We start from the raw sequence: 13,319 nt of genomic DNA on the forward strand, positions 1-13,319 counted from the left end.
CCTCGTTACGTTGATTTAGAATTTAGATGATATTTTTTAATTTGTAGTTTTATTATTTAACTAGCTGATATACTTACACAGTTCAAACTCGATCGAATACAAGATAAAATCTAAGAATTTAAACAAAACACTCGAAATATTATTATCGATATCTTCGATATCGTAGGTAGGTAGGTATATACGGAAATTATATAAATATGGGGAAAATGTGTAACAAGTCAATCAAATTCAAAATGTCTCTGGTACGTATTGGGTTGATCGTTCTGAGCCTCGTGGCTCTAGCTCACGCCTTCGCCGCCAGCGTGAGCAACTACGAGCAGGCCAAAGCTGAGCTGGAGGAGTACATCCAGAACAAGAGGAAGGACATCAACCCGCGGTTCCGGCCTCTGTACCACGTGGCCCCGCCGGTGGGCTGGATGAACGATCCCAACGGGTTCTCCTTCCACAAAGGAGTGTTCCACCTTTTCTACCAGTTCTACCCTTACGACAGCGTGTGGGGCCCGATGCACTGGGGGCACGCGTCCAGCCCCGACCTGGTCAACTGGGATGAGCGGCCGACGGCGCTTCTGCCCGAAAGAGAGCAATGCTGGTCGGGAAGCGCCATTAGCCAGGGCGACCGCTTGACTCTGATGTACACTGCGCACGCTGATACCGAAGTGGAGCCTTTCTTTAACGAGACACAGTACTTGGCCTTCGGCGACGAAGACTCCGTCAACTTCCAGAAGTACAAGGGCAACCCCGTCATAGCAGCAGCTCCTGACGGCCAGCCAGACTTCAGAGACCCGAAGGTGTGGAAGCACGGGGACGACTACTACTCCGTCATCGGCAGCAAGACTTGGAGCGATCGGGGACGAGTACTCTTGTACAAGTCCAAGGACATTAAAAATTGGGAGTTCGTAACGGTGCTCGGGGAGTCAGATGGAGGGCAGGGCTACATGTGGGAATGTCCGGACTTCTTCGAGTTGGACGGCAGGTTCGTTCTGCTGATCTCCCCCCAGGGCATGCAGGAGCAGGGCGACCGGTACAAGAACACCAACCAGAACGGTTACATCATCGGCAGCTTCAGCTACGACACCAATCAGTTCGTGCCAGAAGTCGGATTCCAGGAGATCGACTTCGGACACGACTTCTACGCGGCTCAGACGACCGAGGCGAATGGAAAGAGGTATCTCAGCGCTTGGTTCGCCATGTGGGGCGGTCCTCACCATGAAGACGTGGACGGATGGTCTGGGATGTTGACGATACCGAGGGAGTTGAGAGTAGTCGGGGACCGCGTTACCATGAACCCCGTGGAAGAGATTGTCAGTTTGAGAGATGGCATGGTGGTGGACGGCGCCGTCGCGTCGAACCAAGTGCTCGACTTCGGCCGGGCCGTGGAATTGATTATCGAGAGTGACCTCAGTCAGAAAGTCGACATACTGCTCGACGGGCGTGAGGGAGGCCTCAGCGCGTGGTTGCGCTGGGACCCCGAGGCTCGCAAGGTGGTGGTGGACAGAGGGTCAGGGGACGTACGACAGGTGGAGTGGTCTCCTATCGGTTCCAAGTCCTGGCGCGTGTTCCTGGACACGAGCAGCGTTGAGCTGTTCTGTGGCGAAGGCGAGGTGGTGCTGAGCAGCCGAGTGTACCCGCTAGGTGGGTGGAGGCTGACCAATCAGAGCCCGCAAACAATCCAGGTCAAAGCTTACAACTTGAGGAGAAGTGTACGCGAATAGTTGTTTTTGTTTACACATTCGGCCCAAAACAGTATTACCTACGACTTTTATATTTTTTTACAGATAAAAATTGTTTGTTTAAAATAAACGAAATAAATGCAGTGTATAAAAATATATTTGTTTGGATTTTCTTTATTGGGTACAATCCTGTTAGTTGTCTAAATGTTTCTTATTTTTTAAAAGACCTTATACTTACCTACTTAATATTATTTTTACCAAATAACATTACGACTCAGGAATAACTGAACTTTTTTATTCAAGATCTAAGCAGACAGAGTTCTTTATACTATACACTAATCATTATGTATTTATTCCAAAGTTACCTAAGTATTAATTCCTCTGTATACGAATTCGGAGCGAGTTATTAGGTTAGTTTTTGCAAAAGCACAAAATATCAAAAAATAAGAGAAATATCCGTAGGTACCTAGACTTTAACAAATAATTTTTATCAGAAAAGAAACGAAGACAGAAACCAATTAATTTGCTTTTTCATTAATCGGGCAAAACAAATCATGACAATTTTGTAAGATTAATCTAAAAGTTCACAAATTATTTTAGTCTTGACGCCAGCAAAGATTCGGGTATTTTCTACGAACAGGTGATTTTTAATTAAGATAGTATGCTCGAGACATTCACTTTTGGCAATGGCGGGCGGCGCGGTGGGTGGTGCGTCGGGCGGCGCGGCGAGCGGTGCGGCGGGCGGCGCAGAAGGCGGCCAGATGTTTTAAATAGAAAATAACTATCTTGGTTATTTATTATTTGTTGTTATTTTTATTTTTATTCTTTTTCTTCGGGGGAGGAAAAAATCCCTACGGACTTCTGCCTGCTGGCAGGGTGTGTCCGACTCGCACGGACTAAAATAACCTCCCCATGCCTACCAAGGTTAGCATTACTTCGGGCGTAAGCATTACTTCGTGCTGACCTCCTAAATTTCTATCATCCTCTTTTCTTCTTTTTCCCTCTCTTCCCTTCTTATCATTATAGCCCTCAGCATTTTGCTATATCGTTGCCAGGCTTAGGTTACAGGCGTTCACACCCTCCGCGTCGGTCAATCCTACCGCTTCTGTCCTAAGGTCGGCACAACCAGGACATTCAAAGATTGCGTGTCTCGGGGTGTCTTCCTCTCCGCAGAAGTAGCAGTCTTCGCTCGGCGCTTTTCCAATTGCGAAGAGGTAGGTGTTAAACACCCCGTGACCGCTGAGGGCCTGCGTTAGCCACCGGTCTACCTCTCCATACTTCCTCTTGTGCCACTTTTTTAGGTCTGTAACCAGTTCCCTCGTCCAGGTCCCCTTCCCTAATCCTGTCCATTCACTTTCCCACTCCGTCAGGATATTCTCCCGAACTTCTGCATGTGTCTGTTCCCTGCTTTCAAATAGCTTCGCCCGCTCCTTGGCCAGCTTGGCTATAGGAACCAGCCCTGCTATTACCAGAACGGCTTCAGTGGAAACTGTTCTATATGCTCCGCAGATGCCTTGTGGCGGCACGAATCCAACCTTGGTTTTGGGATCCCTTGACGTCACATCTGTGTTCGGAATCCTAGTTTGGAAATCGGTAATTCCGTCGTTATAAGACCTAAAGGTTCGCTCGTTCTTGTAATTTGGCTAGAACACAACAACGGTTACTTACGTATTAGTTATCAGGGATGGAGGATAAAGCTTGTATGGCGTATTTCCAGGTGGCTTGCTGGCAAGGCGTTGACGTCGACAGATGGCTGAGTAATTCGGCCGTTGCACTTGATAACACTGCACTGAGCACTTCAACTCTTGGTCACCGCGGTGCCGACTAGTATTAACTAAAGAGATAGAATTAGTTGTCCGTTTGATTTTAACGAAATTGTAGCCCGGTTTTAATGGCGTCGATGGTCGATTGCCAACTCTTCTCCTCTCGCTTCTTCCGACGATGCCCGATAATAATCGTATGCTCACGAACGAAAATGAGCTGCCGCTATTGGTTCAAACCAAAGACGAACGAGTAGATCGGGATCGAATGAACAAAGGAACACAGATATCGCGACAAGCATACATGCCTATTGCCAATCACCTTTGAACAGCTTCCAGTTTTTTGCGCTACAGTTCCACTTTCATAGCCCCTTCAAAGATTGGTGCCCCATACAGAATAACGGAGTGTGCCACTGATGCCAGCACCCTCCTCTTGCTTGCTCTAGGACCTCCTTTTGTTGGCATTAGTCTGTACAGGCCTTCCGTGAGCTTCTGGGTTTTACTAGCTACCTCCTCAATGTGTTTCTTGAAGTTGAGGCTTTTGTCGAGCCATACTCCCAGATACTTCACGTGTTCCTTCGGAGTTACAATCGCACCTTGAATTTTGAATCCTATAGGGACTAGTCTCCGCCTTCCACTGAATACAATCGCCTCCGTTTTTTCTGGTGCAAGCGCCAACTGCTTTCTTTGCATCCAGCTACTTATTCGCTCAAGCACCTTATTTACCCGGATCATGAGGGAAGCCTCAGTTTTTGCCACCACTACGAGAGCCAAATCATCAGCAAAGCCCACCAGTTGGATGCCCTCCTCTTGTTTCAGCTTGAAGACGCCATCGTACAAAATGTTCCAAAGAGTTGGGCCCAGTATTGACCCCTGTGGTACTCCGCTGTTGACTTTGATCAGGTCTTCAACGCCGTTACAGTCTTTAACTTTTATAGATCTGTCTTCTAGGTAGCTACTTATTAGGTTATGGATGTAGCCTGGGAAGCCTCTCTTACGCATTTCCAAAAGGATCTCTCGCCAGGACGCAGAATTAAAAGCATTGCTCACATCTAGACAGATCAGAGCACAGAGCTTTCTCGTTTTAAGCGTGCCCTGTCTTGCCACCATGGCAGTCTGGACAACTTTTTTTTTTGTTTTTTTATAGCCATCAGTGTGGACCTGCCCTGCCTAAAACCATACTGATTGTCAGAGAGACCGCCGTGGTCTGGCAAAAGCTTCTCTATTCTGTTAAGAAGGAGTCTCTCCATAAGTTTGCCATAACTATCAAGCAAGCAGACTGGTCTATATCTAGCCGGGTCTCCCGCTGGCTTATTTGCTTTCCTGAGTAAGACCAGGCTTGCTTTTTTCCAGGCTGCAGGAAACGTCCCAGATGTAAAAGCATCGTTAAAAACTGTTCTTATTTTCTCCGGTATAGCCTGCACCGCCATTTTGACCACCTCTGGCCCAATAAGATCGGGTCCTGGCGCTTTTTTTAGTTTAAGGCCATCAACCGCCGCCCTTAGCTCTTCTTCTGTAATTTCTGGCATCTGAGAGGCGTCTCCCATGATCCGTCTGAAATCTTGGTGGAACGGGAACAATGCTTTGTTTGTTGTTATAGCGGCAATAGAAATACACATTCTCTTTATAGTGGTTTTGGAAGTCGTTTTTTTAAATATTTTTTATACAGGTGGTACTACTTAATCTAATGGTACCGTTTGATTGAATTCACTTGGACACAATTTTAGAACAGTGTTTGTCCTTTTCGCAAGTTTATACCTATTCAAATTCAATGATAGCAATCATTAATTTTGAACTCAATTGGAATACGGTTTTGCTTGGAAACGAGTTCAGATTAGTATTTAATAGGTATCTATTCAGTGGGTCAGTTTAGGTTAAAGGAACATATTTTGATCAGCACCATAGTACGCGCCAGGTCGATATGGCAATCGGGGTATGAGGCCCCGCACACCCGCACGTCGTACACGCTCGCCCGCACCGGGGCTGTGCGGCTGTGCGGGGCGTCCCCACCCCCATTGTCGCGTACTATAGAAGTGTAATTAGGTGCACTGTTCTGTTTGCCCAGCCCCTAATGACGTCCACGAGAGGTTACAAGATCAAGGATGACTTATTATTTTTAATTTTTTTTCGTTATATTTTGACAAATTGCAGATTAGTTTACGATCTACGTCATTTGAATGTATCTTTGTTTAAAAAAATCTTATCATAATAATAGTTTTATAGTAGTTTTGTATCAGTATCACTTTTGAGATACAGAGAGAGTTGCTTCTTTTGTATTCCGTAATTTTTATAATTAGTATTTATTTAATACTTACCTATTGATTAATTTTAAACATTCAGATTTAAAGTGACGTTATTACAGCGACTAACTTTTAAATAAAGGAGTGTGTTAATAATTTAGAAAATAATATTTTTTGAATATAGGAGAGTTTTACGATCACCTACCTTACCTATCTATGTTGATAAGCATATTGTTAGTTGTATGACAAGTACCTACCCCACTGCGACCACTTAGACGGTTCAAACTCGATCGAATACAAGATAAAATCTAACAATTTAAACAAAACACTCGAAATATTATTATCGATATCTTCGATATCGTAGGTAGGTAGGTATATACGGAAATTATATAAATATGGGGAAAATGTGTAACAAGTCAATCAAATTCAAAATGTCTCTGGTACGTATTGGGTTGATCGTTCTGAGCCTCGTGGCTCTAGCTCACGCCTTCGCCGCCAGCGTGAGCAACTACGAGCAGGCCAAAGCTGAGCTGGAGGAGTACATCCAGAACAAGAGGAAGGACATCAACCCGCGGTTCCGGCCTCTGTACCACGTGGCCCCGCCGGTGGGCTGGATGAACGATCCCAACGGGTTCTCCTTCCACAAAGGAGTGTTCCACCTTTTCTACCAGTTCTACCCTTACGACAGCGTGTGGGGCCCGATGCACTGGGGGCACGCGTCCAGCCCCGACCTGGTCAACTGGGATGAGCGGCCGACGGCGCTTCTGCCTGAAAGAGAGCAATGCTTCTCGGGAAGCGCCGTGACCCAAGGTGACCGATTGACTCTGATGTACACGGCGCACACCAGCACCGACGTGGAGCCTTTCTTCAACCAGACGCAGTTCTTGGCCTTCGGCGACGACGACACCGTCAACTTCCACAAGTACGAAGGCAATCCCGTCATACCCGTAGCTCCGAACCTCCAGCCAGACTTCAGAGACCCGAAGGTGTGGAAGCACGGGGACGACTACTACTCCGTCATCGGCAGCAAGACTTGGAGCGATCGGGGACTAGTGCTCTTGTACAAGTCCAAGGACATGAAAAGTTGGGAGTTTCTATCGGTGCTCGCGGAGTCGGATGGAGGACAGGGCTACATGTGGGAATGTCCGGACTTCTTCGAGTTGGACGGCAGGTTCGTTCTGCTGATCTCCCCCCAGGGCATGCAGGAGCAGGGCGACCGGTACAAGAACACCAACCAGAACGGTTACATCATCGGCAGCTTCAGCTACGACACCAATCAGTTCGTGCCAGAAGTCGGATTCCAGGAGATCGACTTCGGACACGACTTCTACGCGGCTCAGACGACCGAGGCGAATGGAAAGAGGTATCTCAGCGCTTGGTTCGCCATGTGGGGCGGTCCTCACCATGAAGACGTGGACGGATGGTCTGGGATGTTGACGATACCGAGGGAGTTGAGAGTAGTCGGGGACCGCGTTACCATGAACCCCGTGGAAGAGATTGTCAGTTTGAGAGATGGCATGGTGGTGGACGGCGCCGTCGCGTCGAACCAAGTGCTCGACTTCGGCCGGGCCGTGGAATTGATTATCGAGAGTGACCTCAGTCAGAAAGTCGACATACTGCTCGACGGGCGTGAGGGAGGCCTCAGCGCGTGGTTGCGCTGGGACCCCGAGGCTCGCAAGGTGGTGGTGGACAGAGGGTCAGGGGACGTACGACAGGTGGAGTGGTCTCCTATCGGTTCCAAGTCCTGGCGCGTGTTCCTGGACACGAGCAGCGTTGAGCTGTTCTGTGGCGAAGGCGAGGTGGTGCTGAGCAGCCGAGTGTACCCGCTAGGTGGGTGGAGGCTGACCAATCAGAGCCCGCAAACAATCCAGGTCAAAGCTTACAACTTGAGGAGAAGTGTACGCGAATAGTTGTTTTTGTTTACAAATTCGGTCCGAAACAGTATTACCTACGACTTTTCTATTTTTTTACAGATAAAAATTGTTTGTTTAAAATGAACGAAATAAATGCTTTTTAAAATATATTTGTTGTTTATACAGGGTTACAGGAAAATAGGACGCGATCCCGTTAAGGGGTTATAGTACAGGACATTAGCTATCAAACGACCCCTAAAGTGCTTATGCGAAAGTGTATCGTTTTCGAGTTCTTAATTTTTTTATTTTTTTCTTGGTAAAAGTAATAAATCTAGGACATGTATTAAGCGACACGATGAAAGACAATGAGGACCTAGAGAGACAGAGACGGTCTCTGGCGGCAAAAAGCAACATGCTGGCTAGGCGGTTCACCCGCTGTTCCCGACAAGTAAAGGTCACCCTGTTCAAAGCCTACTGCCAGGCGCTCTACACCTCTCAGCTCTGGTACGACTATACTAAAGCCACTTTTGACGCTCTCAGAGTGCAGTACAACAACGCGTTTCGAGCTCTGCTAGGGCTGCCGTGGAGGTGCAGCGCGTCGGGTATGTTTGCGATGCACAGGGTTGACGACTTTTATGCGGTAATGCGTAGGTCGAGGGCAGGATTCATGTCAAGACTGCATACTACTAATAATCTAATAATAATAGAAATGGTAAATGTTGTTTATACATATTGTAATTTTTAAATTTTTATATGGGTCCCCCCAGACCTGAAATAAAATATTTTTATTTATTATTTATTTATTTATTTAAAAGGGTGTTTGCCACTTTAAAAATTAATAAAAAAAAGGAACAATGTATTTCAGCAGATTTTTTTATTTATTGCTAGTACATATCCTTGTTAATAATAAACAGTTATAAAACTAAAAAAATCTTCAAGCATTTTAAAATTACAGCCCAAAAACTGTACAAATGTTGCAAATTTTCTGTAAAAATTACTATGGCACTTATCCTGCGGATTATTTTAAAAACATCTACGTTTTTTATGATTTTTTTTATAATTTTTTTGTACCAATGGATAGCTAACGAAACGTAGATGTTTTTAAAATAATCCGCAGGATAAGTGCCATAGTAATTTTTACAGAAAATTTGCAAGTTATTCAAAGAATTAAATTTAAAAAGCGAAAACTTGTACAGTTTTTGGGCTGTAATTTTAAAATGCTTGAAGATTTTTTTAGTTTTATAACTGTTTATTATTAACAAGGATATGTACTAGCAATAAATAAAAAAAAATCTGCTGAAATACATTGTTCCTTTTTTTATTAATTTTTAAATTGGCAAACACCCTTTTACCAAGAAAAAAATAAAAAAATTAATAACTCGAAAACGATACACTTTCGCATAAGCACTTTAGGGGTCGTTTGATAGCTAATGTCCTGTACTATAACCCCTTAACGGGATCGTGTCCTCTTTTCCTGTAACCCTGTATAATATTTGTTTGTATTTTCTTTATCGGGTAGAATCCTGTAGTTGTCTTAATGTTTCTGATTATTGCATTATTTGATATGTTTTAATCATAAATAAATCACACTCAACATTTCCCAGTAAGTACACTAGCTTATGCCCGCGACTTCGTCTGCGTGGACTACACAAATTTCAAACCTGTATTTTCCCTCTAAGGGGTTGAATTCTCAAAAATCCTTTCTTAGCGGATATCTACTTCATGTAGGCCCTCTGTAGGCCAAATTCCAATAGTTTAGTTGTGTGTTGATAGACCACCCTACCGGCAAAGCCGTGCCGCCAAGCGATTTAGCGTTCCGGTACGATGCCGTGTAGAAACCAAAGGTGTATGGGTTTAATAAAAACTGCCATACTCCTTGCAGGTTAGCCCGCTTCCATCTTAGACTGCATCATCACTTACCACCAGGTGAGATGGGCAAGGCCTATCTTGTATCGGAATAAAAAAATCAGTCTTGTCAGCTTTTCCTTTTACACGTCGATGTCTATTATATTATTTAGAAGACAAAATAAATGAAGCCAAGTATAATAATTTATTATAGCATTCTATTGAATCGATATTTTTAATTTATCGGTACATAGTCCGCATGGGCTGGCAGTCGCGTCGGACGCGCGCGTCAAACTCGCGCATGTCGCGTCGGCGCGCCTTGTCGCGCGTGGCGTCGGCCGGCTCGTACTCGCGCGCGTCGCACGCGCAGCACGCGCTGCACCTGCAGAACGGGCAGCGTGACGTCACCGCGGTCATAGCACCTGACAGACAAACCATTTTCTTCCAAGTTTTAGATATGAATATTTTTAGGATTCCGTACCTCAAAAGGAAAAACGGAACCCATAAGGGTTCCGTTCAAGATCCACGTTCCGAAAGGATCACTTTGTTGTCTGTCTGTCTGTCTGTCAAACCTACAGAGTAGGTACTTCCCGTTGACCTAGAATTATGAAATTTGGCAGGTAGGTAGGTTTATAGCATACATTAGGGGAAAAATCTGCAAACCGTGAATTTGTGTTTACATCACCACACAAAAAAAATTAAAGTTTGGTCATGAACTTAAAAATAAATTTTTAATTTCCGAAGTAAGATAATTATATCAAGTGAGGTATCATATGAAAGGGCTTCACCTGTACATTCTAAAACAGATTTTTATTTATTTTTATGCATCATAGTTTTTGAATTATCGTGCAAAATGTCGAAAAAATACGACTGTACTACGGAACCCTCGTTGCTCGAGCCTGACTCGCACTTGGCCGGTTTTTTAAGTTGCAATCAATTTCGCAATTAAAAAAATAATATTATCTAAAAAATGCTTTATTGTACATACCATGTCACTACGCTATTGATTTGTGATTATAAAAGTGCATTAAGATTACAACATTACAAAAGCTCAATTAAGTACACTCTGACATGCAATGACGTGCAATTTTTTCAGCAGGTACATTTTTATCAGTATGTATCTCATGATCATGAACCCTGATGAATCTCTTCGTGTGCGAGTCCGACTCGCACTTGACTAGTTTAAAAAATATTTGTACCTAAGATTTTTGCGAAGAAGCTTGGAAAAGCAGTGTGATTGCTTCATAGTTATAGAGTTCGGATGTATTGTGTACACGTGTCATTAATATACAACGTTAGTTTTAGTTAACGCAAACAACGAAGCACCGGTCGAATAATATAGGTAGGTACATACATAAATAATATTATATACTAAATTTCAAAAATATTTCGTAAAAATTTACGTAATATTTCATAAGTTATAAGCTTGTTGTGTTGAGTCGTTGTCCCGCAAAAACATGGTCACCCCAAGCGAGCGGCTGTGAGCGAGCGGGACGGCTGGCGTCGACCGTGCGCGCTCTCGCTCGCGCGGCTCGACTCAGCTGGTGCATGCGGTCCACGGAGTAGAATTAAAATGGCGCGCGAGTCGTTTTTTACGAACTATAAATTATAATTATTAATAATAAAATAACAATAATTCCAGATTAGTTACCTAAATTAGTAAGCATTTGTGCAAACTTCAGATACGGAGTGTCCACAACATCGTCGACCGGCGCTTGGCATATTCGGACGACGCGTACGCTCGGCGGACGGGCCACGTCTCTCTCTACGACGGTGACGTGACGCGTGCGCGCGAACAGTGGGCACGGGCTGTTGGGGTACACTCTCTGAAATACAACATTTGTGCGTGAAAAAATTCATTATTACAAGTTCCAATAAACCTAAGCCTTACTTTAAGAGAAATTTTTCCATGTAAGTATATAGAAGTAAACAACCGAGCACTACTAGCTAGGATTCATTGAACACAGCGACTGTTTAGGACTAAATGGAACAGTCCTTTACAAATCCCGTCTCCAAATTGGCTAGCCAGTGCCGCCAGGGGAGACTTTAAAGTGCTAGCAATTTTCTTTCAATACAGACAGTTTCTGGCGTTGAGCCAAGAGGAAATTTGAGAGGATAGACAGACACATCCATAAACATTACGTGCTTTGAAAGCTTGTTTCACTTTTAAAGGCTATTTAGTATTTGAGGGATAATTTAGTACGTCGTGGCTACAGTGCAGTAGTCATTCATCTGTTACATCATTGCTTGATTGTTGGCAGCCTCCCTGGCGCAGTGGTGAGCGCTGCGGACTTGTAAGTGGAAGGTCCTGAGTTTGATTCCCGGTAGGGGCAATTTGGAAATTTATAATGTCTAAATTGTCTCTTGTCTGCTCCGCTCTTATTCGGGAAGCCGGGGCACTTCTAACTTTTCATAGTTATGTGCGTTTTAAGTAATTAAATTTTACTTGATTGACGGGAAACTTTGTGAGGAAACCTGCGTGCCTCAGAGTTCTCTATAATGTTAAAGATTACTCTAAAGGTATAGGTATATGTGAAGTCTGCCAATTTGCACTTGGTCATTGTGGTGGTTTAGAGCAAAACCCTTCTTATTCTGAGAAGAAACCCGTGCTCAGTAGTGAGCCGGCGACAATAATGATGATGATATGCCTCCAGGCTAGGCGGCTCTCGCGCCTTCTACGATTGTTGCGGCTCGTCTGCTGGTATGCGATAGCCCTCATATGCACCTACCGTCGGGCACCTCCGGAGCCGGACGCACTGGCGGACAGGTTTCCTCTCGAGCAGCAGCTCAGCCGACGTCTTCTGCAGCTGGCCCTTCCACTCGCGTCTGCGGCTTTTACAAACTGGGCGGCATCTATAGTACGCGACACGTTGAGATGGCGTATATCACACTATAATATTGGTGGTGTGATTAAGTAGCAAGAAACTGGTAGTGTAGGTCGTCAGTAGTAAGTAGATGTAGTTTAACAAGCCTCATACACTTCCTTTAAGGGGACTCAGTTCGGTGCTTTCTTCATACAAACGTAGGAGGGAAATTACAACAATATTCGATATTGTACGCACAAAACTAAGAATTATATCGATTTATCTCGTCTTTATCTAGGTTTATTGATACATAAAACATTGAAAGAAATATTGATTTAAAAGTTACGAGCCTCAAAAGATTCCTATTTAAACACTAAATTAATGTCAACTTTGGGCGTAAATAAATAAGATTAGGGATATGAAAATTCTAAAACAATTTATCATTAGACGTAGTTTATTTATTCATTAGTTGAAATAACTTTACTTTGCAAACATAAATTCAGCAGTTTTTTCCCAAAAATACTTTTCCTAAACCCCTTTTACGCGCTTGATTTCGGTGAAAATCATCGTGCCTCTCAACTTTCTCATACAATGTCAAGTGAAAAGCAAACATGTTACCCACGTGCGCTGCCAATTTCGGTCGAGCGTCCTGCGTCACCTTAATTATTATTATTAGTTCTCATAATAGCATTCTCATACGAAGCCGGGAGGGGCAACTAGTACATAATTAATAGGTAATAATTCATTAAGATTTCAATCATAGGCTAATCAGCTTCGCATGTTGTGATTTCAATAACTGATTATAAGAGCATGGGACATGGGACATGGGACATGGGACATGGGACATGGGACATGGGACATGGGACATGGGACATGGGACATGGGACATGGGACATGGGTCATACTTACTTGCATAGGTCTGCACTTTTCTTAGGATCTCGTTTCGTCTTGGGTAAACTTATCATTATTATCAATCATCAACGATTTAATTTAGGTAGTTACAAAAATTACAAAAATATAATATAAAAATATCAAAAAACTAATCGTTTTCGGAAATCTCATTATCTCTATGCTCATGATCTTTGTTTGTGACAGTATTTTGCATATTTTGATTTTTGATTTTTGGCAGTGAAAGGGAAGCACTTAT

The 13,319-nt window shown here is 43.9% G+C and overlaps 2 protein-coding genes across 2 annotated transcripts; one reads left to right on the forward strand and one right to left on the reverse strand.

Annotated features, from left to right (window-relative positions):
• Positions 1-211: 211 nt before the first annotated feature.
• LOC117988007 (uncharacterized) lies at positions 212-7,691 on the forward strand. The gene is made up of 2 exons (XM_034975103.2): positions 212-1,636; positions 6,137-7,691. The coding sequence occupies exons 1-2, from the start codon at positions 234-236 to the stop codon at positions 7,578-7,580; spliced, it is 2,847 nt and encodes a 948-aa protein (XP_034830994.2). The 5' UTR covers positions 212-233; the 3' UTR covers positions 7,581-7,691.
• A 1,917-nt stretch (positions 7,692-9,608) lies between these two features.
• LOC117987803 (uncharacterized) lies at positions 9,609-13,137 on the reverse strand. Its single transcript, XM_069502725.1, has 4 exons — positions 13,082-13,137; positions 12,098-12,221; positions 11,020-11,200; positions 9,609-9,790 (listed from the first exon to the last, which is right to left on the reverse strand). Exons 1-4 carry the CDS (start codon positions 13,135-13,137, stop codon positions 9,609-9,611), a joined length of 543 nt encoding a protein of 180 aa, XP_069358826.1.
• Positions 13,138-13,319: the final 182 nt, after the last annotated feature.

Source organism: Maniola hyperantus, chromosome 13 (assembly GCF_902806685.2).
Source record: "Maniola hyperantus chromosome 13, iAphHyp1.2, whole genome shotgun sequence".
Taxonomy (NCBI): Eukaryota; Metazoa; Arthropoda; class Insecta; order Lepidoptera; family Nymphalidae; genus Maniola; species Maniola hyperantus.

Excerpts from the sequence above, each read along its gene's own strand:
- LOC117988007 (XM_034975103.2), top strand. The coding sequence starts at position 234 with ATGTCTCTGGTACGTATTGGGTTGATCGTTCTGAGCCTCGTGGCTCTA. Across the intron at positions 1,637-6,136 it reads CGAGTGTACCCGCTAGGTGG|CCTCGTGGCTCTAGCTCACG; the intron begins GTGGAGGCTGAC and ends GATCGTTCTGAG.
- LOC117987803 (XM_069502725.1), bottom strand. The coding sequence starts at position 13,137 with ATGATAAGTTTACCCAAGACGAAACGAGATCCTAAGAAAAGTGCAGAC. Across the intron at positions 12,222-13,081 it reads AAAAGTGCAGACCTATGCAA|ATGCCGCCCAGTTTGTAAAA; the intron begins GTAAGTATGACC and ends CGCGTACTATAG. Across the intron at positions 9,791-11,019 it reads ACAAATGCTTACTAATTTAG|GTGCTATGACCGCGGTGACG; the intron begins GTAACTAATCTG and ends TTTGTCTGTCAG.